The sequence below is a fragment of the Xyrauchen texanus genome, chromosome 34 (assembly GCF_025860055.1).
Source record: "Xyrauchen texanus isolate HMW12.3.18 chromosome 34, RBS_HiC_50CHRs, whole genome shotgun sequence".
NCBI lineage: Eukaryota > Metazoa > Chordata > Actinopteri > Cypriniformes > Catostomidae > Xyrauchen > Xyrauchen texanus.
This window is the reverse complement of record NC_068309.1, coordinates 3,752,680-3,779,994: the sequence shown is the minus strand read 5'-3', so window position 1 is coordinate 3,779,994 and position 27,315 is coordinate 3,752,680. Positions and strand designations below refer to the sequence as shown.

The following is a 27,315-nucleotide window of genomic DNA, read 5'->3' as shown; positions in this document are numbered from 1 at the left end:
GCAGCTTTCTGCACGGCAATCCCTCGGGATGGAGCAGGAGCGGCCAATCAGAGAAGAGCAGGATGACTCATTCAGGGTAGGCTGTCTGAATAGTGGGGCAAACCACTTGAATCACATGTGATGGGAGAAACCATTCACATCCATCAACATCACTGCATGCTGCATAAAAGCCTTGAATCCATGATACCTGCTACTAGGATACCTTCTGACGTGACGCTGGGGAGATTTTGCATGTGATACAATAAGCATGATAATGAATAAGGTCAAATGTTGCTCATTCATATGAATGAAGGATGATCAAAGAACATGAATCAAGTTCTTGTACATTTTGTACATTGTGTACTATCTGTACATGACATAGTTTGTGTGTATACTGTACCTACGGAGTAATAGTGAGTATAACATGTATTCTATATATTTGTCACAACACTACTGTCGCTTTGTTTGGAAATGAAAAAGCAAGCATGGTAAATAAATACAATGAACCAGATTGGTGTCTGTCACATTGTGCAAAACTCACTGACACAATTCTAGGTTGTTGTAGGTGGTTGTCAGGTCGTTGCTATGTGGTTGCTAGGTTGTAAAAAAAAAAATAGTTTTTTTTTACTGAGTATTTTTGGCTTATTTTCCGGTAAGACATTAATCCCATAACACTACCTGTATCAAATTTGATATGCTAATCTCTAAAGCCTGTGCCTCATTAGCATAATCAAAATATTGCAAAAGCTCTGTTGTCTGAAATGAACTACAATGTATCTTTGTTGATTTTAATCAAGTAAATGTGACAGTGATGATTATATTGTTACTGGTCATTTAAGATGTGTATTTGCTGAGTAAAAGCAACTTGTGCTTGGTTAAAGTTTTGTAAATTATTTTATTGAAATCGCTTGTTGGAATCCATCAATTATGATACAACAGGCTTTTGAGGTGTCTCGCAATCATGCTATTATGATGGCATCTCGAGACCCAGCGATAAACGTTTGACAATTTCCCTTTTTTAAATGTCAATATATTAAATGTTTGGTGCATAAAATATGATAAAAATTGTTTATTGAAAAAAAATATATTTTATTAATATTGTATTTGATGTGCTGAAAATGAGATATAGAGCAAGGAGAGGAAGTTGTCATGGCCAAACTCCCAAACATTTGGTATCTCTGAAAAGCCCAGAGAGTCCTCTGATAATACCCCAAGATTTACCCCTGTAGCATGAATAACAAATGTCCTACACAAAAATGAATTGCTGGGTCTCAGGTGGATAATGACATTTAAAGTCTAATGGACTAAATATATATATATATATATATATATATATATATATATATATATATATATATATATTTTGTACAATTTATTTTGATAGTTTGTATAATGGTACTAAACAGTTTAATGTAAATTAATAATAATAATAATAATAATAATAAATAATAATAAATTAATTCTGACAATTGTTTCATATGTCAGGCTTTACAGGGTTAAGAAGTAGAAATACATGAGTTTTGTTTTCAGAAAAATCTAATTTAGTGAGGTTTTTGCTATAAAAAGATAAAATAGGTTGCCATTTTTCCCCATTGGTAAATAGGTTTTCAGATCGATGTAAGGTGGTTACTAAGGAGATATGAGTGGTTGCTATGGCAATGCAATGGATAATGTGTTCAGAGCGGTTTTTAGAGCATTTGTTATGCAGTTGCTAGGGTGTTGCGGGTGGTTGTCAGAGAGTTACTGTGTCGTTGCTAAGGAGTTCTATGTAGTTGCTAGGGTGTTTTGAATGGTTGCTATGTGATGGATAAGGTGTTCAGAGTGGTACATAGTGATGCAGTTGCTGGAGTGTTGTTGGTGGTAGACAGAGCGTTGTAGTGTAGTTTCTGAGGGGTTCTGAATGGTTGCTAGGGAGTATTGAGTGTTTGCTAGTTTGTTCTGATTGGTTGCTATGCAGTTGCTAAGGTGTTCCAGGTGGTTTTGAGAGTATTGCTATACAGTTGCTGGAGTGTTGTAGGTGGTAGTCACAGCAATGTTGTGCGGTTGCTGAGGGGTTTTCACTGGTTGCTAGGGTGTTCTGAGTGGTTGCTATGCAGTTGCTAAGGTGTTCCGAGTTTTTTGAGCCCATTGCTATGCAGTTGCTAAAGTGTTGTGGGTGGAAGTCAGAACGTTGTTGTGCAGTTGCTGAGGGGTTCTGAGTGGTTGCTAGGGTGATATGGATGGTGGCTAGTGAGTTCTGAGTGGTTGCTATGCCGTTGGGTTTTCTGGTTTCTATGCAGCTGCTAAGGTATTCATAGTGTTTTTGAGCACATTGCTATGCAGTTGCTAGGGTGTTATGTGTGGTTGCTAGTGAGTTCTGAGTGGTTGCTATGCCGTTGCTAAGGTTTTCTGAGTGTTTTTGTGTGCATTGCTATGCAGTAGCTGGGGTGTTGTGGGTGGTAGTCAGAGTGTTGTTATGCGGTTGCTGAAGGGTTATAAGTGGTTGCTATTCAGTTGCTAAGGTGTTCTGAGTGCTTTTGAATGCATTGCTGAAGTGTTATGGGTGGTTGTCGGAGCATTGTTTTACAGTTGCTGAAGGGTTCTAAGTGGTTGCTAGGTTGTTTTGAGTGGTTGCTAGGGTTTTCTGGTTTCTATGCAGCTGCTAAGGTATTCATAGTGTTTTTGAGCGCATTGCTATGCATTTGCTAGGGTGTTATGGGTGGTTGCTAGTGAGTTCTGAGTGGTTGCTATGCCATTGCTAAGGTGTTTCCAAGTGTTTTTGAGTGCATTGCTATGCAGTAGCTGGGGTGTTGTGGGTGGTAGTCAGTGTTGTTATGCGGTTGCTGAAGGGTTATAAGTGGTTGCTATTCAGTTGCTAAGGTGTTCCGAGTGCTTTTGAATGCATTGCTGAAGTGTTGAGGGTGGTTGTCGGAGCATTGCTTTACAGTTGCTGAAGGGTTCTGAGTGGTTGCTAGGGTGTTTTGAGTGGTTGCTAGGGTTTTCTGGTTTCTATGCAGCTGCTAAGGTATTCATAGTGTTTTTGAGCGCATTGCTATGCAGTTGCTAGGGTGTTATGGGTGGTTGCTAGTGAGTTCTGAGTGGTTGCTATGCCGTTGCTAAGGTGTTCCGAGTGTTTTTGTGTGCATTGCTATGCAGTAGCTGGGGTGTTGTGGGTGGTAGTCAGAGTGTTGTTATGCGGTTGCTGAAGGGTTATAAGTGGTTGCTATTCAGTTGCTAAGGTGTTCTGAGTACTTTTGAATGCATTGCTGAAGTGTTGTGGGTGGTTGTCGGAGCATTGCTTTACAGTTGCTGAAGGGTTCTGAGTGGTTGCTAGGGTGTTTTGAGTGATTGCTAGGGTTTCTATGCAGCTGCTAAGGTATTCAGAGTGTTTTTGAGCGTATTGCTATGCAGTTGCTAGGGGGCTGTGGGTGGTTCTTAGGCATTTCTGAGTGATTGAGGTGGTTGATATGTGGTGGATAAGGTGTTCCATGTGGTTTTGAGCGCATTGCTATGCAGATGCTAGGGTGTGGATAAGGTGTTCAGGGTGGTTTGTTTTATCATCTTCCAGGCAGAAATTATGAAAAATTTGAAAATTAACAATTTGCATGATTTGTGCTTTCATAGGTGTTTGTAGCACAGCTCCGACATTTATTATTTAGGGTTAGGTGTTTAGCCCTAAGTATGAACAACAGTTATAGAGTTCATATTTCAGATTTATCTCTATACGCACTACATTAGTTCTCAGGCAGCTTACTCACCACATGGAACAGTTCATCGGGTTCGTTTTCTTTTAATAACACACCTGTATGCCCTGACCTGAAACAAGAAAAATAGAGAATATTTAAAACATACCAATAGGAAATGAAACAGTTTCAATGTAACTGTATGTATTGCACAATATACACTCTATATTAGTACATATATTTATACACAGAAAGAGAGAAATAGAATATCGGAAAAATAGTGGGTAGTGCTGTGTGTGATCTTCATTGTCATGACTGAAGTGTGTCGGTTCACTCCTACACATGCTCATTAAAACAGCAAGAAATATAGAAAGTGGAAGAGAGAGAGAGAGAGAGAGAGAGAGAGGAGGAAGGCTGTCCTTTTAAATGTCCAACAATCACATGTCTATTGGGACACAGAACAGGTAATAAATGGCCGGTAACGTAGATCAAAACAAGGCCAATTTTAGCCCAGTGACTAATAGTGAGGTTTAGCCATCAGTGATGACATGAAACCATTCATTGTAACATAAACCTACATTTATGATACACTAGGATTATAAACAGGAGCCTATGAGGTTTGTCTATGACATTACATATTGCTCTTGGCTACAGAAAGAATATAAATATTAAATATCCACTCTTATTAATACAATTTAATCTCTGTAAATATGATATAAAACTGCTGTTTATGAATTATATTTAGCAGAATCAACTTTCCAATCGCATACAGACATATGCGGTAAGTCTCATACAGACAGATGCTGCCTATAGGAACCTTTACTGTAACCATAGTTTCAACGACAGCATAGCAACAGGAATGAGTCGAGTGGGTGGGCCATAATGATTGGCAGCTCACATCTGGTGAATGCCATTGGCTGCTGTGAGTTAGTGTTTGCATGAATGGAAACAGCAGTAAGATGTAACAAGTAAGATAAATATGTAATAATAATAAAGGTTACCATTTTACAAAAATAATACATTTTGTGCAATAATAAGAACTATATAAGTGTCACAAATAAGAACTTATGAATATATTGATCTGGTTTGAATCTTTTTTGTAGTTCACTTCAATTGTCCCGTGGTGTGACAAATACATTTTTAAAAAGTACAAATATTCCATGTAATCTCACAAATATTACGAGGTCAGAAAATCTATTTTAAACAGTTTTAGACGTTTAGAAGTACAGGACACACTCTGCATGTGACTGCTTGACATGTCGTGTCTACTCCCTGTTGTAGTTTTGAAAAAAGGAATTAAAGGTGCTGGATTATAAGGGATTATTATAGAGCCCCTGAAAGGACAGGGCGGGATTTTATTCTACATTTACATTTATCCAAAGCGACTTACAGAGCCCTTCTTACAGGGACAATCCCCCTGGAGCAACCTGGAGTTAAGTGCCTTGCTCAAGGACACAATGGTGGTGGCTGTGGGGATCGAACCAACGACCTTCTGATTGCCAGTTTACCAGTACTGTGGTTTAGACCACTACACCACCACACTCTAATGTTTCTAATTCTAATATAGTTTTGCGTTCTCTCCCAACAGTTTGCATTCCCACGCAATATGTTTTGCATTCCCGCCCAATAGTTTTGCGTTCCCTCACAGTGGTTTGCATTCCATTGCAATATGTTTTGCATTCCCACCCAATAAGTTTGCGTTCCCTCCCAACAGTTTGCATTCCCACGCAATAGTTTGCGTTCCTTCGCAATAAGTTTTCTGTTCCAACACAATACGTTTTGCGCTCCCTCACAGTAGTTTGCGTTCCTTCACAATAGTTTGTGTTCCCTCACAATAAGTTTTGCGTTCCAACACAATAACTTTTGTGTTCCCTCACAATAGTTAGCGTTCCTTCACAATACGTTTTGCGTTCCTTCACAATAGTTTGCGTTCCTTCACAATAAGTTTTGCATTCCAACACAATACGTTTTGCGCTCCCTCTCAATATTTTGCATTCCCTGACAATAAGTTGTGCGCTCCCTCGCAATAAGTTTTGCACTCCCTCGCAATAGTTTGTGTTCCTTCAAAATAGTTTGCGTTCCTTCACAATAAGTTTTGCATTCCAACACAATACGTTTTGCGCTCCCTCTCAATAGTTTGCGTTCCTTCACAATAAGTTTTGCGTTCCATCGCAATAAGTTTTGCACTCCCTCGCAATAGTTTGTGTTCCCTCACAATAAGTTTTGCGTTCCAGCACAATAAGTTTTGTGTTCCCTCACAATAGTTTGCGTTCCTTCACAATAAGATTTGTGTTCCTCACAATAGTTTGCGTTCCTTCACAATAGTTTGCGTTCCTTCACAATAAGATTTGTGTTCCTCACAATAAGTTTGTGTTCCTTCGCAATAAGTTTTGCGTTCCAACACAATACGTTGTGCTCCCTCACAATAGTTTGCGCTCCTTCACAATAGTTTTCATTCCTTCACGATAGTTTGTGTTCCCTCACAATACGTTTGTGTTCCTTCACAATAAGTTTTGCGTTCCAACACAATACATTTGCGTTCCTTCACAATAGTTTGCATTCCTTCACAATAAGTTTTGTGTTCCCTCACAATAGTTTGCATTCCAACACAATACGTTTTGCGCTCCCTCGCAATATTTTGCATTCCCTGACAATAAGTTTTGAGCTCCCTCGCAATAGTTTGCATTTCCTCACAATAAGTTTTGCGTTCCATGTAATCTCATAATTATTACGAGGTCAGAAACGCAAGGAACGCAAACTATTGTGAAGGAAAGTTTTGCGTTCCCTCGAATTAGTTTGCATTTCCTCGCAATAAGTTTTACGTTCCCTCGCAATAAGTTTTGTGTGCCCTCACAATAAGTTTGCGTTCCTTCACAATAGTTTGCGTTCCTTCACAATAAGTTTTGCGTTCCTTCACAACAGTTTGCGTTCCTTCACAATAAGTTTTGTGTTCCCTCACAATAGTTTGCGTTCCTTCACAATAAGTTTTGCGTTCCTTCATAATAGTTTGCGTTCCTTCACAGTAGTTTGCGTTCCTTCACAATAAGTTTTGTGTTCCCTCACAATAGTTTGCGTTCCTTCACAATAAGTTTTGCGTTCCTTCACAATAGTTTGCGTTCCTTCACAGTAGTTTGCGTTCCTTCACAATAAGTTTTGTGTTCCCTCACAATAGTTTGCGTTCCTTCACAATAGTTTGCGTTCCTTCACAATAAGTTTTGCGTTCCCTCACAATAGTTTGCGTTCCTTCACAATAAGTTTTGTGTTCCCTCACAATAGTTTGCGTTCCTTCACAATAAGTTTTGCGTTCCTTCACAATAAGTTTTGTGTTCCCTCACAATAGTTTGCATTCCTTCACAATAAGTTTTGTGTTCCCTCACAATAGTTTGCGTTCCTTCACAATAAGTTTTGCGTTCCTTCACAATAGTTTGCGTTCCTTCACAATAAGTTTTGTGTTCCCTCACAATAGTTTGCGTTCCTTCACAATAAGTTTTGTGTTCCCTCACAATAGTTTGCATTCCTTCACAATAACTTTTGCGTTCCTTCACAATAAGTTTTGTGTTCCCTCACAATAGTTTGCGTTCCTTCACAATAAGTTTTGTGTTCCCTCACAATAGTTTGCGTTCCTTCACAATAAGTTTTGTGCGTTCCTTCATAATAGTTTGCGTTCCTTCACAATAAGTTTTGCATTCCAACACAATACGTTTTGCGCTCCCTCTCAATATTTTGCATTCCCTGACAATAAGTTTTGCGCTCCCTCGCAATAAGTTTTGCACTCCCTCGCAATAGTTTGTGTTCCTTCACAATAGTTTGCGTTCCTTCACAATAAGTTTTGCATTCCAACACAATACGTTTTGCGCTCCCTCTCAATATTTTGCATTCCAACACAATACGTTTTGCGCTCCCTCAATAGTTTGCGTTCCTTCACAATAAGTTTTGCGTTCCATCGCAATAAGTTTTGCACTCCTTCGCAATAGTTTGTGTTCCCTCGCAATAGTTTGCGTTCCATCGCAATAAGTTTTGCACTCCCTCGCAATAGTTTGCGTTCCATCGTAATAAGTTTTGCACTCCCTCGCAATAGTTTGCGTTCTACTGCAATAAGTTTTGCGTTCTCTCACAATAGTTTTGAGTTCCATTGGAATAAGTTTTGCGCTCCCTCGCAATAGTTTGCATTCCCTCACAATAGTTTGCGTTCCCTCGCAATAGTTTGCGCTCCCTCGCAATAAGTTTTGCATTCAATCGCAATTAATTTTGTGTTCACAATATTTGTAGCCAATACGAATGAATATTGCTTAATATTGACAGGTAGAAAGTGTCATTGTATGCAATCCACGAACACTTTTTTTTTGTGCTGTTTATAGTGACTGCAAAAAACAGTCTTGAGCTGTCACAGAAATCAACCTCAACCAGATGAAAAATACAAGAATAGACATGAATCTGTTCTTTTAATTCTTTCATATAAATCATATAAAATCTAATTAATTATACATTAACTGGCCAAAGAATTTAAGGGCAGTGCAACACATTATATGATTTTAAATTCACTATTGTTTAATATATAATTGTTCTATAGTCTATACAGTATTTAATACAATTACATCAGAAGTAACTATAATTAAATGACTGAAAAATGAAGAGTAATCACTTTTTTTTTATGAAAAAGTAATTTAATTACAGTAATTACGTAGTAATGCAATTACACCCAACACTATATTTAGTCCATACCTTTCCATTAAAAAATTATTTGCATCATCTTTAAATACAATTTAATACAGTTTTAGATACATTTTTATTTTATTTTATAGTTTTTACCTTTCAAGCGATGCAATCGTCGAGCATAGATCAAAACATCCTGGTGTTGTGGTGGAAATATTGAACAATTTACGTCATAATAGGAGGTTTATAATATGACACTTTACCTTTAATATTAGTAAATTAATGTGGACGATCTAATATGTTAAATGCTTGGTGACATTTGAACGCATACGTACAGGGCAGCGTCACTTTAGCCGCCCTTACGACGTGATGACGCTCGCATCCCTCACGTGACCACTTTCAGCCAATCAGAGACGGCGGCTCCGGTTGATTTGCGGTTTCAAAACTGTCTCTGGTAAAGTTTTAGAAAGTTGCGAGCGAGACTCCGGCTGAATTACTTTTTCGCGGGGCAATATCGCAGGAACCTTTCGCTGATTTCATGATCAAAAATGTCTCATAAACAGATCTACTACTCCGATAAATACACAGATGATCATTATGAATACAGGTAAAATTCAAGTCGAGAATGTTTGGGTTACTTGAAGGCCTCAGTGAGGCGTGTTTGAGCAAATATAATTTATTTAATCTCATATCAGCGTACAAATTAATCGTTGAGAATGATTTAAGAGTTGGGGTATATCTCTGATCATAATTTTGTTTTGAAGACATGTTTTTACTCTTTAACTCGGATCTAGGATTTGGCTGACTCCCAAACAGGGGCGTAGTTTCCGGGGAGAGGTAACCCCCTCAATAATCAAAACAAGAAAGTGCAAACCCCCAAAATGTATACAGTGATTAATGTAAACGTGCCATTTTTCCACACTGTAACCTCCCCAAACTTCAAGCCAAATCTATGCCCGATTAGTGACATTTAATATAGTGTAAGATTATCTTCATGATGGTCTCTGTATTTATTACCTAAATTAAATTGAATACTGTTTATTGTCATTTCTGATTGCAGACATGTGGTCTTACCGCAGGATATGGCCAAAGAGGTGCCCAAATCCCATCTGATGTCCGAGGATGAGTGGAGGAGGCTGGGCGTGCAGCAGTCACTGGGATGGGTCCATTACATGATCCATGAACCTGGTCTGTATTATAAAACACACAGATTCATCTAGATCAGGGGGAGGGCCCGACATTAAGCACTGTGATGTGTATTCAATTAAACATTCTGAATGAATTTGACAAACTACTACAGGTCTTCCCTGTATGAATAATACTTTCATTATTTTACGTTACGCGCCTCAATCCGGGTGGCGGTTGCCTCCGCTTCTGAGACGTCAATCTGCGCACCTTATCACATGACTCCTTGTGCGTGGCAGCATGTGGAGGCTCATGCTACTCCCCACAATCCACACACAACTCACCACACGCCCCATTGAGAGCGAGAACCACTAATCGTGACTGTGAGGAGGTTAACCCATGTGACTCTACCCTCCCTAGCAACCGGGACAATTTGGTTGCTAAGGAGACCTGGCTGGAGTCACATGGCTTGCCGTAGATAGCAGAAGAGGCGGAGTTAACTGGCTGCGCTGCTGGTCTGATTAAATAGTTGTAAATAAATGCAGCAAGCGAAACTTCAGTGGATATAGTACCTTACGAATGCTTTACCATCACCCCAAAGTGTTGAACTGAGGTTGGCTAACGCGCTAAAGCTAACAGCAACACATCATGTGCATTTGAAACATCACTTCCGCCAGCTGTTAAACGCCGAACGCTTCCGTGTAGTAAAACCTGATTTGGTCCATGTGGGACAAATGGTGTGAGTAGATACAATGACACCCGAGGTTTGGCGACCTTGGTGGGCGCACATGTTAAGTTTGTACATTTGTATAGAGATGATTTCACCTCTAAACGACTTAACTGTTAAACTGTGCCCAAGTAATCTCTTTGTCATGAACGAAGCTCTTTCACAGCCCTCCTGCTCATCTGCTGTCATGTCTGCTTTGCTACGATGAAGTATTGATGAAGTATAAAATGCAACAGCAATGCTGGAACAAACAAATTGTTACCGACAAAAACAATTTCTAAAATGTAGACATCACTGATTTATTTGAAAACGTAGTCACACCCTGATTTGGTAGCCTGGTGATACGGCCATCACACCTCGGGATGTGAATTAATTTTCAATCATTTAATGGCCGTAGTCTGTTTATACCGCGGTTACCACATGTAGTATGCTGAAAACATGTACAGAATCACAGAATCTAGTCAAAAATGGCATTAGCTATAAAACGCAGAATGTCATGACATATGACGTATTGGGACGAAAATGAATGTCTGCGCTAATTAATATTGCGATGTGTCATAGTGTGATTATTAAACTGCGATATCTGTGATTTAATTGAATAAATATATAATCTAATCAAAGTAATGCATGCTTCAAAATGACTGTGAAGCGGACGCTCGAACTGAAAACACCTCACGATCATCGCGCAGACACGCTCTGACAGAGACCAGAAAACTCTGATGTGCGCAGAACAAACAGACTATGTATTTATTGAATAAAATCACAGCTTTATGGAGATTAATAGCCACACGCATGAAGCATAGTGCTTATCTGATGTCCAAAACACTTCCAAATGCCAAAATAAAAGCTGGATTTAAATGCATGTATTTTTGCTTAAATATGACGCTTCTTGGGCACAAACAAATGTCCTGGAAAAGATTGGGAACCCTGATTGTGAGCGACTTATTACTTGGAACTTTCCCATACAACATATTATTGGCACTCCTCACAATTCTGATCCTTCATATAAGACGGAGACGAGCACATTAACTGTGGAATTTGTCATCTTTCTGTTTGGCTAGTGTCGCGTTAACAACGGTGTCATGAAAAATGACGAGCTGAGTAACCCGTTGACCCCAGCACCTGAAGTTAGGGCGGCTGTGGCTCAGGTGGTAGAGCGGGTCGGCTGCTAATCGCAGGGTTGGCGGTTTGATTCCCGGCCCACATGACTCCACATGCCGAAGTGTCCTTGGGCAAGACTCTGAACCCCAAGTTGCTCCCAATGGCAGGCTAGCACCTTACATGGCAGCTCTGCCACCATTGGTGTGTGTGTGTGTGAATGGGACACATTGTAAAGCGCTTTGGTAACCTCTAAAGTTAAAAAAGGTGCTATATAAATGCAGACCATTTACCATGTTGTGGTGTAACCGAGCATGCCTAATATATTGTGGAAAAAATATATTGTGCCTAAATTTGACTCCCTGCCAGATTCTGACTCCCCGCTACCTGATTGGCCCTTATCCTTACACCCACCTCTAATCCTAACCATCATTGATCCCTACCCTAAAGCCCATTCCTACACCTACCCCTAAACATAAGGATATAGGGAGTACAAATTCGGCACGACACTGGCCAGCACAGCTTGGAAGAGTGCTCTGAACAGAACGCATTGCTTTTAGCAATTTCAGTTACACTTACCTAGGAAATAATGACACTAATATTCAAATGTGTCATGACCCAACATGCATTGCTATACGACCCATAGGTTAAGGAACTCTGATCTAGGCTTCTATATGGTTCACTCATGAGTTGCGAACTCTAACCTAAACTATTGCTCTATTAAAGTTACCAATAAAACCTATTAAAGATACCAAATGAGCTTTATTGAGACGACATCACGCAGAATCGGTTGTTAAAAACAATGGCTGCATAATAGCGCCCTCAACTGGCAACTGTTATGAACAACAGGCCATAAAAATGGCATTAAGCCTCAATAATTCGCTGTAACTGCAATACAAGGAGAACGCAAAAAGTGATTGACAGGCAGAAAGCGTCAGAGACTTGCTGAGCTGTCACAGAGACGGGTGAGAGATCTCACAACACTTATTTCATTCATATCTTTCAGGGAGTCGGAACGTTTTTTTTGCATTACTCTCCATTAATAAAATCGCTTGAAGGACCTTTAATATATAATACATTAAATAATTTAGGTTTTATATTTGTATTGTACTAAAGCCAGAATAAATTTAAATAATATCTGTAGGGAAGCACTTATGTTTCAGACAATTATTGACCAAATTAAAACTTTTTTCTTAATTTATTTTTTTTTCTTTTGCTGATCGCATAAACAATGGTTTACTTATAATTACATAATTTATTGTGTTGTTTTAAGTTTAAAGCCGTTTTTCTGTTTGTACTATTAAGAAATACCTGCAACCAAAATAAAAATAAAAATGTATAAAAAAATAATAAAATTATAAATGATAAAAATAAAAATAATAAAAAAGTAAAGCATGTCGAAAATGCGTAATATAAATTTGTAATGTTCAATCATAGTATGTAAAATATTAATAGTGCAAAATAACCTTTCTTCATATTTAAATGTATATCATTTCTATTTTATGATGTGACCTGTCACGTGTTTAACCGATTTAATTTATGTTCAGTGGAAATTATTTATTGGTAGATTAATAAAAATGGCTTTTTAACACATTTTAAAAGCACAATTATGAAGGTAAGCGACATATTATTGGTACATTATAGTTTTATTGTTGAAATCTGTGTCGTATAGGCCAGAAATGTTCATATCGGGGCGTCCTTAATTATCTGGAATTAATAAAAAAAAAATTTCACATTTCATGCATTTAAAATTTTAAATATAACCCTGAAGAGAAACATTGCATGCTTAAACAGAAACAGCAATAGTGTCAAATTTGTTAAATATAGTTTTGTACTTTTGAACATTTAACAGCACCCCTCGCAGGCCCCTGGGGGGTTCATTAGTGTTTTAATAATCTCTCTTTTCTTTCCATCAGAGCCTCATATTCTGCTGTTTAGGAGACCTCTTCCAAAACAGTGATGGTGATGTTTCTTCCCTGTAGTTCTGGAACATTCCTGTGGATGATTCTGGTATTCAGTGAATACTTCAGTGAATAGCCACGATGCTTTTCACAGCGTTTACACTCGGACGGAGAATCAAGGGATTATGGGAAATGTATTTTCAGTGAGAGTTTAAGGGTTCTTAACTCTCAAGAATCATCTGACCAAAAGTGCCTCTTGGGGTAGAAGCTAAACCGTTGAAGATTTGTGTGTACAATAAAAGTCTGTGATGCATTATGAGTGTTGAAGACAGGTAAATCAGTGTTCGTTATGGCTGAATGAAATGTATTTGGATAAAAGATGAACTGTAAGTTCAACACATACTGTCCTTGTATTAGGTTGTGTATTGGCTGAGACTAATCTCAGCTTGAATCTCTTGTGATATTTTAAGGAAGGCAATTGTATACTGTAAAGATGCTTTATGAAGTTTAAATCATGAATGCAAGGTGTGCACGCTTCTATAGAGAAAGAGCCTTAATAACAACATCTGCAGCTACTTTCAGAAAGTGTTTATTGTTGACAAGGTTTATAAAGAAAGAACAAATATTTCAAGCCTTCATCACAAATGTAATTATGTCTATATTAGTTCTTTATTCTTGATGACAACACTGTAATAAATGCACTTGTACAAGATGTGTTAGTGGTCTCTTTTCAGTGGACGGCAGCATTGCACAGTTTTCAACACAAGAGGGCGCCACATCGCAACTAATTCAGTTATGTGAGTCAGAAGCTTCGTTCTAGTGAGTCGGTTCGTTCTGGCGAGTTGTTTTGAAGAGCCGATTCATCACTCCGGAGCTGATGATGCACAATTTCGTATCTTTTTATGAATAAAACAATTGTGGTTTGAGGGATTCGATAATAACTTATTTTTTTCCCAAAATGATTCTTGCTTAGAAAAAATAAAAAACAGCGTTTTACAAATTAATGTTTAAATGTGCTAATTAATAATTTCTGCCTAAAATAACGGCTTTACAGCTTTAACCCTTGTGTGACCTTCACAAGGGTATTTTTGTCTTTTTAATTAATGTTTTTTTTTTTTTTCGATAATTTTGTCTGCATAATTTTGTCTTTGTGTGCATTTTTGGAGAATTTTGATATTTCAACCTTCAGGACAAAAATGTCCCCATTGAAACCCATTAAAACTGCAATATTTGATCCCAGTGCCATTAAAGTATAAAATCATGAATTGTATGATATTATGCTTTCATTCTGGAGCCCTGGCCAAATAAACTTTAATATTGTCCACCAGATGGCGCCATTTTTCTCATGTTTAGCCTATGGAGCAAATACAAGCTTTTCCCCTATTCTCTGTATTTTAGAGCACTGCAGGACAAATCAATAAATGATGCAGCTAAGTGTGTGTGTGTGTAAAACAACAACAGTGTCATTATGTAAACAAAATGGCATTTAAAGGGTTAAAATCCTGAAAATGTATGAATATTTGGTAGTTATGATCAGGACTGATGATGGTTAAAAAAAATGTACTAATTGAAAATGGAAAATAATATTCATATATTATATTTTTATGGCAGTTTTTTTTTTAATCTGACACTGCACAAAAAGTAATAATGCATCAAAATCAATGTTGTTGCTAATCATTGACACATCCCAGACTGTGATAATCCAACAATAAATAAATAAACCTTTACATTTACATTTATGCATTTGGCAGACGCTTTTATCCAAAGTGACTTACAGTGCACTTATTACAGGGACAATCCCCCCCGGAGCAACCTGGAGTTAAGTGCATTGCTCAAGGACACAATGATGGTGGCTGTGGGGGTAGAACCAGCAACCTTCTGATTACCAGATTACCAGTTATGTGCTTAGACCACTACACCACCACCACTCCATCATATAATCAAACTGGCATTTAAAGGGTTAAAATCCTGAAAATGAATGAATATTTGGTAGTTATGATCAGGACTGATGATGGTTCAAAAATTAACTCATTGAAAGTGGAAAATAATATTAATATATAATATAATTATGGCAGTTTTATGACTGTTTTTGTCCTCCAAGAACCTCAGAGTAACTTTTTTTAAATTAACGCACAAGGGTTAAACAGCCAACCATCAGTCTAAGGGATGACATTACTTGGCAAAATAATACATTTTGATGATTAATATTACATAGCCAACTATTTCACTAGCATCAATGTTTTTAAATGGCTCTAAAATCAACTTACAGAAACAGTTCTGACCCAAAAATGAAAATTCTCTCATAGTTTACTCACCCTCATGCCATCTCAGATGTGTGACTTTCTGTCTTCTGCTGAACACAAATGAAGAGTTTTAGAAAATATTTCAGCTCTAATGCAAGTGAATGGTGACCAACATTTTGAAGGTCCAAAAAGCACATAAAGGCAGCATAAAAGTAATCTATACAATGCAAGTGAATGGTGACCAACATTTTGAAGGTCCAAAAAGCACATAAAGGCAGCATAAACGTAATCCATACAATGCAAGTGAATGGTGACCAGAAATTTGAAGTTCTAAAAAGCACATAAAGGCAGCATAAAAGTAATCTATACAATGCAAGTGAATGGTGACCAACATTTTGAAGGTCCAAAAAGCACATAAAGGCAGCATAAAAGTAATCTATACAATGCAAGTGAATGGTGACCAACATTTTGAAGGTCCAAAAAGCACATAAAGGCAGCATAAAAGTAATCCATACAATGCAAGTGAATGGTGACCAACATTTTGAAGGTCCAAAAAGCACATAAAGGCAGCATAAAAGTAATCTATACAATGCAAGTGAATGGTGACCAACATTTTGAAGGTCCAAAAAGCACATAAAGGCAGCATAAAAGTAATCCATACAATGCAAGTGAATGGTGACCAACATTTTGAAGGTCCAAAAAGCACATAAAGGCAGCATAAAAGTAATCTATACAATGCAAGTGAATGGTGACCAGAAATTTGAAGGTCCAAAAAGCACATAAAGGCAGCATAAAAGTAATCTATGCAATGCAAGTGAATGGTGACCAACATTTTGAAGGTCCAAAAAGCACATAAAGGCAGCATAAAAGTAATCCATACAATGCAAGTGAATGGTGACCAGAAATTTGAAGTTCTAAAAAGCACATAAAGGCAGCATAAAAGTAATCTATACAATGCAAGTGAATGGTGACCAACATTTTGAAGGTCCAAAAAGCACATAAAGGCAGCATAAAAGTAATCCATACAATGCAAGTGAATGGTGACCAACATTTTAAAGGTCCAAAAAGCACATAAAGGCAGCATAAAAGTAATCCATACAATGCAAGTGAATGGTGACCAACATTTTGAAGGTCCAAAAAGCACATAAAGGCAGCATAAAAGTAATCCATACAATGCAAGTGAATGGTGACCAACATTTTGAAGGTCCAAAAAGCACATAAAGGCAGCATAAAAGTAATTCACGATACTCCAGTGGTTAAATCATGTCTTCATATATATATATATATTTTAGTTATATACAGTACATAGGGCTCAGTGTACAACTTAAATTGATTGTAATATTAGCAGTCAAAATGGCAATATACACACAATTGGCACACAGTCTCCCACAATGTCTTCAAGCAAAGTAACAGATTCATCTGTCGCACAATAAAGTTTGAGTGGTTGAACAGCTTTTGAGTAAGATATGGAAAGTGTTTCCCCCTCAAACATTCATTTTGACATCCTAATTACACGATTATATGGTTAGTTGCATTTTTACCGTACTGTCTGTGACCTTTTCCGAACAGACTGGGGTCACAATAAGAACATGTCATTTTACAGCTTAAATGAAACCCCTATGTGTCAAATATCCGACCGTTTTTTTTTTACTTTGATCCGGGTTTTCGGGAGTATGACGGATGCTAGACTGCTTTCGCTCCTTACCTGTGCCGCTTGAGGCGAGGGTGTTGCATTGGTTTCAGATGTTTAAAGACTTTTATGGGTTGTTATCAGTGGAGGAGGATGTGTGTGTTATACGGCCCTCAGGCCATTCTGTTTGTGTAATGGAGGAAAACAGGATCAGCTCGTGAAGTTGTGCAATGGGTGAGTCTTCAGGGAGATATATGGGCATTTTATATGGCAGCTGATTGTGTGGATTAGTTAACAGTCTTCACACGCTAGTCTCTGAGGTTCGAGGGGGGGCTGGGGAGTGAGCGCGGACCTTTGGGTGGGGATAAATGATTCAGAGAACATGCACGACGACAGTGACTTTGATATGGAGATCCACGTGATGTAATATTCACATGTGCCTTAAAGGGGTCGTTTGACTCACCGCCATGTCGCTTAAAACACGTTATAGAGCGCTTGAACAGTTCCTGGCCAGTTGTTCAGTCGTCTTGGTTTGGGAAGTGTTTTTCCCATTCAGTTTTCCATAAAAGAGTTGCACGCCATGAACCAAATCCGACCACCTCCGAGGTGAATCACAACATCACAAACTTTGATTTAAAGCAAATGAACGACAATCCCATGATGCATTGCGAATTCGAATGCAAAATGATGGGAAAATATAAAACTACTGATATAAAGTTGTTGGATTTATGTATATAAACAATATATATATTCATTTTAATGAAATATATTCAGTTATCTGCAAATACAGAAGTAGTTTGAGTGTGTAGGAGAGTTGCATCATTCACAGTGCATCATGGGAGTGGGCGGACACTGCCGAGCTCTTTTGCTGCACTTTGTTTGCTGCTCTTCTCTGATTGGAGGATCTCTTCGTGATCATGGGTAGTGTAGTTCTGCACTAAGAATCCCGCTAATAAAAACATGCCTTTAAACCCCCTTATATCATCCTAAAAAGTGACACTTCTACACTTCTATAATCAGCTTATTTATGGTCAAGATGGAAGACAAATGATACACATTTTATTTCATTTAACACACTGGAGTAAATGATAAAAAAAGGGGGAGGGGCAGGAGACAGACATTTATAAACATACATATTATTTTCACTAACGTGAACTGTTTATTTGCTCTTAAGGACTATGAATAGAAGCGTGCAAATTGTTGTAGGAAGCAGTTGTCGTCAGTCTGTTGCCACCCGTCTAACCGTCTGCACCTGTCTCGCTCTGTACGTCCTCAACAACTGTCTTAAACAGGTATCCCGTATCACTTTTGGGATCTCCAATATGCCTTCCAGGAACATTCTGACGGGCACAGAAGATACTCTCTTGTCCAAGTGTTCGTCCCTGGAGTCGAGTCACAAAATTCTGCCATGACCAAAAAGTGACCCGGTTCAGAGAACACCCCGTCCATCACAACTCTCCTACAGGAAACAACAACCATCAGAACACTTTTATTTTACACTGAACATCAAATGGTGACTAAATAGTATTCTAAAATTGATCATGGTACAAAAGTAACAAAATTGTCCTTAAACTCAAACAGTTTTATATTAATATTTCCATGAACTCAATTGCCCCAATAATATGCTAAAATATTAACATTGTCCCAACTGGAAAAAACAAACACAAAAACATGTTTGAATTTACGGTAACCACATTAACCAAAGACAAGCATCTATAACAACATCTGAATTTAGGGGGGTAAATGGAAAGTCAACAGTAGAGATGAGCTTCTAGAACTTTCAGTATATTAACTGCAATGTACTGACAAACATGTTCAAATAACATGAAGGTTTAAGACAAGACAGGGTTGAATGAATGTATTGAAGTATAATTCATAAAGCTTGTATACATACCCAGACTTTCTTCCACTCATGCAGGAGTCTGTTGTGGTCCGTTAGAGCGTTCCTCCACTGTTCTTCTTCTCTGTGTGGAACACCAGCATCATCTGAGAACAAACAGTTCAGTGATGAATGCTACAAAAGTTACAACTTTATATAACTCCATGTATAACAAACTCCATATATGTTTTAGGTGCAAGTTTGTGTGTGTGTGTGTGTGTATATATATATATATATATATATATATATATATATATATATATATATATATATATATATATATATATATATACACACACACACACACACAGTATTAATCAAAAGATTTATAACAAACAGTTGTTGATTGTATGTTTATCGCATTCTTAGGCTGCATTCTGAAGTCAGAACAATTTCCAAAATAAACCACCTTTATTTGTGTTATTTAAAAATAAAAGAATATATATATATATATATATATATATATATATATATATATATATATATATATATATATATATATATATAAAGAAGGTAAAAGAGCAGTAACTATGGTATTAAAATGAGGAGAAAAATCTCCATCCAGTCCATGTTAAAACCACTCATTTCAATGCAACACCACACTCAGTAAATTGCATAAATGTATATCCTAACAATAATTACAAGAACAATGAACAACACAACATGCATCATTTCCCACAACAAATAATGGGAAACTCAGCAACTCAATTCATGTTGACGGGAAAAGGGTCTTCAAAAATGTAAACAAATTCACTCCTTCGGTGAAAAAAAAAAAAGAGGTTGTGGGATTTATCCATGTCCACCACTCTTGTGCAATGTCCCTCTGTCCCAAGTGCAACTGAGGCAGTGTTAGTCTTCTTAAAGTTCCAACCCTCCAGTCCCTTCATTAAACAACTACCCTGCAGGTCATCTGTGGTGCAGCAGAAATCGGTCTGCATACTGCGACATGGTTTCCCAATTCCGCCAGAGAAAAGCCAAAATTATGAAAAGGAGAACTGTGGAAAGCATCTCTCTCTCGGGTCTGGCCTTGACGTGGCGAGAGGGCTTGCGTGTTCCAGTGACCCCGGAGAGCGATACCGTCGGGAGCTTGCTCCTGGTAGGGTCTCCCTAGACGGGCCGGTCTCCAGGATAGGTACCAGACAAACAAAGACCCCAGCATGTCGGTATGCTGTAAGGTGGCAGCCCCACCAACCGACTATCCTGCGGAGGGCTAACAACCCACCCAGGAAAAAAAAACACTTTTTTGTTACGAAACCGATCAGAGAAAGTAGCCGGACAGCCCAACACGACAACGGACCCCAGCCTGACCTCGACCAATGAGTACGGATCAAACTTCGTCACAAGACCCGGGTCGCCACATGGAATGTCCAGACACTCCTTCGCTCCGGAGCTGCCACCCTGCTGTCCCGAGAGCTCTGCCGCTATAACATCTCCTTGGCAGGGCTCTGTGAAGTTCGATGGCACGGTAATGGCGAAACAACAGCAGGCGACCATTGCTATTTCTGGAGTGGCCCTGAGAGATGGACAGGCCTTTATGGCGTGGCACTTGCCATCCCAAAAACCCTCCACAAGTCCCTCATCAACTGGACACCCCTGAGCGACAGATTACTGTCGGCCCGCTTTCTCCATCAACACGGCAAAATGACAGTAATCGTTGCTTATGCCCCCACCGATGTTGCTGACGAGGAAGCAAAGGATGCCTTCTTTGACCAACTTCACCAGGCTGTTGGCCAAGCCTCACCACACGACATCACCATCATCCTCACCGATGCCAACACCACTCTGTCTAGCAGTGATCGGCTCACAGGCTCACCTGTCGGCATAACCTTTGCTGACAGGTTCACAAACGACAATGGTAACCGCCTTCTCCTTCTCTGCCATCACAACAATCTCTGTGTTGCTGATACCTGGTTTCCCCGGAAGCTTATCCATCACTGGACATGGCACAGCCCAGATGGCAGAACTAGGAAAGCGCTGGACCATATCCTCATCTCTTGACGCTGGAAGCCGTTTGTCACCAACTGCCGTGTGTACCGAGGAGCAGAGCTTGGCAACACCGACCATCGCTTGCTGGTGGCCCAGCTTAAGCTAAAGCTGCGAGTCAACCAGCACACCAAGACTCAGCCTCGCCTTGACTCCTCCCTACTCAGTGATCCAAACATTGCCACAGATTTCAGCTGCGCCATCCGCCGCACCTTTGATAACCTGGCTACCGACAAGGTGAACGACTGGCAGACCTTCAAGGAAAGTATCATCCAGTCAGCTCACAATGTCTTCGGATGCTTCCGACCCTCCCCGAAAAAGCCCTGGATATCAGAGAGAATATTCAACATCATCGACCGGAGACGTGAGGCCCGCCTCCGAGGTGACATGACGGAATATCGGCGACTGAACCGTCAGCGCAATGTGGCTATAGCTGAGGATAGGGAGAAGTTCTGGCAGGCAGAAGCTAAACACCTAGAGTCCGCGGCCAATAACAATAATATGAGCCGTGTCTTCAGTCTGCTGCGCCAAGCCCGTAATGGTCCACGCATCAAGACAGCCCTGGTGAAAGATTCCGATGGCAATCTTATAGCAACTGAAGCAAACTGCCTTGAACGCTGGAAAGAGCACTTCAGCCTCCTTCTGCAGCACGGTACCTCCCCTGCTGATACCGCCACCTTATTGACCGAAAATGCTACAGCCCTTAGTGCTGTCTGCAATACAGACCCTGTCACACCTGAGGAAGTCAGAGCCGCTCTGGAAAAACTAAACAACAGGAAAGCCCCCGGCATCTGTGCAATAACCGCTGAGATGCTAAATTCTGGGGGTGAAACCATTGTCGAGTGGCTTACCCACATATTCAATGAGGTGTGGGAGACAGAAAGGCTTCCCAGCGACTGGACCAGAGTCATCATCCTGCCCTTCTGGAAACATAAAGGTGACAGGCTAGTCTGCGGCAACCACAGAGGCATTACCCTGCTCTCCATCCCAGGCAAACTCTTTACCAAGATTTTGCTCACTCGTGCTCTCCCAGCCATCAGAAGCAGCCGCCGCCCCCAGCAGGCTGGCTTCATGCCTAACCGCTCCACGATAGACCAAATCTCTGCCGTTCGCTTGATGATAGAGAAGACCTATGAATTCCGTAAAGATCGCCATCTTTACATTGGGTTCATAGATCTGAAGGCTGCCTTTGACACCGCTTGCCATACTTCACTGTGGAGTATCCTACACGCCTTGGAGCACCACCCAAGATCGTTGCACTATTCAAGCTGTTTTATAACAACGCTCAGAGCTGTGTCCGTATTAACGGCAGAGACTCAGACTGGTTTCCCATCTCCAGTGGCGTTCGCCAGGGCTGCGTGGCTGCTCCTGACCTCTTCAACTGCATCATTGACAATCTGATGTCTAGGGTTTGTGAGCGGGTCCCCGGAGTGTCCTTCGGCAGTTACCACCTGACTGACCTGGAGTACGCTGATGACACCATCCTGCTCAGCACGTCCTACAGCCAGTTGAGAGACGCTCTGGGCATATAGAGTGAAGAGGCTGAGAAGCTTGGCCTTCAGGTGAGCTGGACAAAAAACAAGTTTATGTATGTCGGTGATGGACCGCATCCAACCTCCCTGCAGTTTAGCAATGATATTGTAGAGCCTGTCAACAACTTTGTGTATCTGGGATCCTTAGTGACAGACAACGGGGACCTAAAACCAGAGATTACCCGCAGAAGAGCCCTGGCTGCGTCAGCTCTGCATTCTCTCTGGAAACCACTTTGGAGGCACCAGTCCATCTCATGCAAGATGAAGCTCCGGATTTACAACTCAGCAGTACTCTCCATCCTGCTTTATGGCTCGGAGACTTGGCCCTTAAATAAGACACTGATTACAAGATTAGATGGCTTTGATAGCAGGGCCCTCAGGACCATTGAGAAGATCAGGTGGCCCCAGCGGATTTCCAATCAAGTGCTTAGAGCCCGCACGTGCCAGCCCAGAGCATCTTGCCTGGCTGCGCAACGTCGCACCCGCTGGCTTGGCCATGTCCTCCGTTTGCCTCCTGACCACCCGACAAGAGCCATTCTCCAGTTTGATCCGAAAGTCACAGGCTGGAGACGACCACGAGGTAGACCCCGCACCCGATGGCTTGACGTCCTTGCGGGCGACCTCCAACAACATGGAGTTGCTGTGGAGGATGCAGAGCAGATGGCACAAGACCGTCAGCAATGGAAACAACTGGTTCATCTGGTCGGCTCAACGCACAGGGATGGGACGCCCCATACCCATCGCAGGAGCCAAAATCATAATAATAATAATAATAATAATAATAATATATAAATAAATAAAGAAAAACAATCTTTTTTCAGAATATATACAGTGAAACCGTTACTGTCATTCGGGCATGACAGCAAGGGGCTGCAGTAACCTTTGTGTCCTGTATAAATCTAGTTTTGAAGTCCACACCATCAAGTCAAGATGATGATACAAATATTCTTCTGACCATTAACCCAACAACTTCCTAAAATTGCAATGAATTTACAGAAGCAAGATAAAAAGTAAAAAGTGAATCATCCACATAGTGTCTTACCCCTTCCATTGAGCCGAAAGTCCATTTTTGAGACATCATTTCCTGTTTTTGACACTGCCGTACACTTGTATTGGACGTCTTTATTCAAAGCTTCCTGCTTTAACCTGCTGCTCACCAGCACGGCATCATTGGAAATGGCGTGTCTGTATTCACTGATGGGCATCTCGAGTCTCCGCCCATTTACGTGCCACTGAACACTTACATCACTAGGACCTGAAGGAAAACTGCACTTACACATGGACCCTATGTGATATTTACATCACCATAACACACACACAAACACATATAGAAAAAGTGTGCATCTGTATAACACATTCCAAATCCTCAATAGAAATAAAGTCAAACCTGCAGTGTCATGCTGTATGTGGAACATAAAATCACTCAATTTCTCCAAAACATACATGGTGTTAACACACACACACACACACACACACACACACACACACACACACACACACACACACACACACACGTTCAGACACAACATGCATATCACATTGCAGGGTCTGATATGGGCCATGTCTCGACTACTTGCCTGAAATGAGCTTTTAGAATTTATTCTGCTAAATGTAAAAATGAATTCTGTGTTAGCTACACACATTCCCATTCAATGGTTTGTTACATTCCCATTCAATGGTTTGTTACATTCCCATTCTATGGTTTGTTACATTCCCATTCTATGGTTTGTTACATTCCCATTCAATGGTTTGTTACATTCCCATTCAATGGTTTGTTACATTCCCATTCAATGGTTTGTTACATTCCCATTCAATGGATTGTTACATTCCCATTCAATGGTTTGTTACATTCCCATTCAATGGTTTGTTACATTCCCATTCAATGGATTGTTACATTCCCATTCAATGGATTGTTACATTCCCATTCAATGGATTGTTACATTCCCATTCAATGCAATGGTTTGTTACATTCCCATTCAATGGATTGTTACATTCCCATTCAATGGATTGTTACATTCCCATTCAATGGTTTGTTACATTCCCATTCAATGCAATGGTTTGTTACATTCCCATTCAATGCAATGGTTTGTTACATTCCCATTCAATGCAATGGTTTGTTACATTCCCATTCAATGCAATGGTTTGTTACATTCCCATTCAATGGTTTGTTACATTCCCATTCAATGGATTGTTACATTTCCGATTCAATGGTTTGTTACATTCCCATTCAATGGTTTGTTACATTCCCATTCAATGGATTGTTACATTCCCATTCTGTGGTTTGTTACATTCCCATTCTGTGGTTTGTTACATTTCCATTCAATGGTTTGTTACATTCCCATTCAATGGTTTGTTACATTCCCATTCAATGGTTTGTTACATTCCCATTCAATGGATTGTTACATTCCCATTCAATGGATTGTTACATTTCCATTCAATGGATTGTTACATTTCCATTCTATGGTTTGTTCCATTCCCATTCAATGGTTTGTTCCATTCCCATTCAATGGATTGTTCCATTCCCATTCAATGGTTTGTTCCATTCCCATTCAATGGATTGTTACATTCCAATTCAATGGATTGTTACATTCCCATTCAATGGTTTGTTACATTCCCATTCAATGGATTGTTCCATTCCCATTCAATGGATTGTTCCATTCCCATTCAATGGTTTGTTCCATTCCCATTCAATGGATTGTTACATTCCAATTCAATGGATTGTTACATTTCCATTCTATGGTTTGTTACATTCCCATTCAATGGATTGTTCCATTCCCATTCAATGGTTTGTTACATTCCCATTCAATGGATTGTTACATTCCCATTCAATGGTTTGTTACATTCCCATTCAATGGTTTGTTACATTCCCATTCAATGGATTGTTACATTCCCATTCAATGGATTGTTCATTCCCATTCAATGGTTTGTTACATTCCCATTCAATGGATTGTTCCATTCCCATTCAATGGATTGTTCCATTCCCATTCAATGGTTTGTTCCATTCCCATTCAATGGATTGTTCCATTCCCATTCAATGGATTGTTCCATTCCCATTCAATGGATTGTTCCATTCCCATTCAATGGATTGTTCCATTCCCATTCAATGGATTGTTACATTCCCATTCAATGGATTGTTACATTTCCATTCTATGGTTTGTTACATTCCCATTCTATGGTTTGTTCCATTCCCATTCAATGGATTGTTCCATTCCCATTCTATGGTTTGTTACATTTCCATTCTATGGTTTGTTACATTCCCATTCTATGGTTTGTTACATTCCCATTCAATGGATTGTTCCATTCCCATTCTATGGTTTGTTACATTCCCATTCAATGGATTGTTCCATTCCCATTCTATGGTTTGTTACATTCCCATTCAATGGATTGTTCCATTCCCATTCTATGGTTTGTTACATTCCCATTCAATGGTTTGTTACATTCTGATTCTATGGTAACCAAACTATTTTATCAGCATAGCAAAAATAGACAAAATAGCGGGCTGTACAGTTTCTCAAATGCCAGTTCCTCAATATGAACTTGTTTACAGAACTACTGTATTAACAGCACAATTGTGAGCATTATATTGCTTAATCGTTATGTGCGATAACATCATACCGTAGCTTTCTGACATGCTAAACAAGTATTAGAATACAACAGACATCAATCATACATTCAACAGATTTTTGTAACAAATGTGTTTGTTTTGAAGTGGTAGAAATGTTGCGAGTTCACTAAATGTCTGATTTGAGACAATCAGTTTCTGTCTGATGACTTCTGTCATTTTTCTGTTCATTTCGGATGTCATTTAAAGCATACTACCTTTACATGATTCAAATGCAGTTTCACAAACACACCTGAACAGATCACATGGTTTCACACATTGTTCAGAATTCAAAACATTTATTTAAGCTCTACCAAAATGTGTAAGATTTAAAGAAACTTTGTACATCTTCTTTCATATACTGTACATATTTACACTGTACATGACTGGTGCTGAAATTCTGCTGATGATTTCAAGGAGTGTCCACAGATTAGCAAAAACTATTTCAGAATCACAATGCTGTTTCTTTATAAGAATATATCAAGTCCATTTATAGAAAAAGACTCAAAGTCTAATTAACATCTTATAACAATAATACAAAGTTGGTAAAAGCAACACAATAATCATAAATTAAGACGAGAACAGATTTTTGAAGTTATACACTGTAGCATAAAAGTCTAGTCAATTCTAATGAACTCTTTCTGTTTTTTGTTCCATTTTAAATAAAAAATTATAATCCAAAATTTAGGCATCAGAAGGTATGCAGAAAATCTTGCATCATGCAGCATTCGGGGCGCACACAAGTGTCTACATTCTCATCAATGACTTCCTCTTTCTCTCCTCTACTTCATCCCTCACTTCCCCTTATCTGGGTCCTAAACCCATTCCCAAAATAAATTGAAAGTGCACATTTATTCTTGACCAACTAAATGGGTGAATCTCATGAGCCATGTCAGGAACACGTTCGGGACACATTTCAGCCAAAAATCAAAACAAAAATATTAGACATATTTTACTTTAAGAAAGAAGAGACTTGAAATGTGTGTAATTGCCACAATGCAAATATAATACTGGTTAAAAAAAAAATAGGTTATTTATTTATTTAAGGCTGAAATTTGACCCGTCCATGTTTTTTTGAGATTCCATGGTAATTAACCATTGAACATTTTCAAAACATCCAGCCAATCAAAACAGTATATATGTAGGTGAGAGCAAAAGGAGGTGACATTTCAGAAAATTGAGGCAAGATGCAAAGACAGACAGACAGAAATTAAGGACACAGGCAGGTCAAAGGTACCACTCACCCAAGGCCAGGCAGAAGAGTAGGAAGGCCTGGTGAGGGTGAAGGCCCCACAACTGCTC

General features: G+C 39.4%; 1 protein-coding gene across 1 annotated transcript; it reads left to right on the top strand.

Annotated features, from left to right (window-relative positions):
• The first annotated feature begins 8,724 nt into the window (after positions 1–8,724).
• On the top strand, positions 8,725–13,931 carry LOC127627763 (cyclin-dependent kinases regulatory subunit 2). Its single transcript, XM_052104303.1, has 3 exons — positions 8,725–8,901; positions 9,355–9,482; positions 13,161–13,931. Exons 1-3 carry the CDS (start codon positions 8,843–8,845, stop codon positions 13,202–13,204), a joined length of 231 nt encoding a protein of 76 aa, XP_051960263.1. The 5' UTR covers positions 8,725–8,842; the 3' UTR covers positions 13,205–13,931.
• Positions 13,932–27,315: the final 13,384 nt, after the last annotated feature.

Excerpts from the sequence above, each read along its gene's own strand:
- LOC127627763 (XM_052104303.1), top strand. The coding sequence starts at position 8,843 with ATGTCTCATAAACAGATCTACTACTCCGATAAATACACAGATGATCAT. Across the intron at positions 8,902-9,354 it reads GATGATCATTATGAATACAG|ACATGTGGTCTTACCGCAGG; the intron begins GTAAAATTCAAG and ends TTCTGATTGCAG. Across the intron at positions 9,483-13,160 it reads TTACATGATCCATGAACCTG|AGCCTCATATTCTGCTGTTT; the intron begins GTCTGTATTATA and ends TCTTTCCATCAG.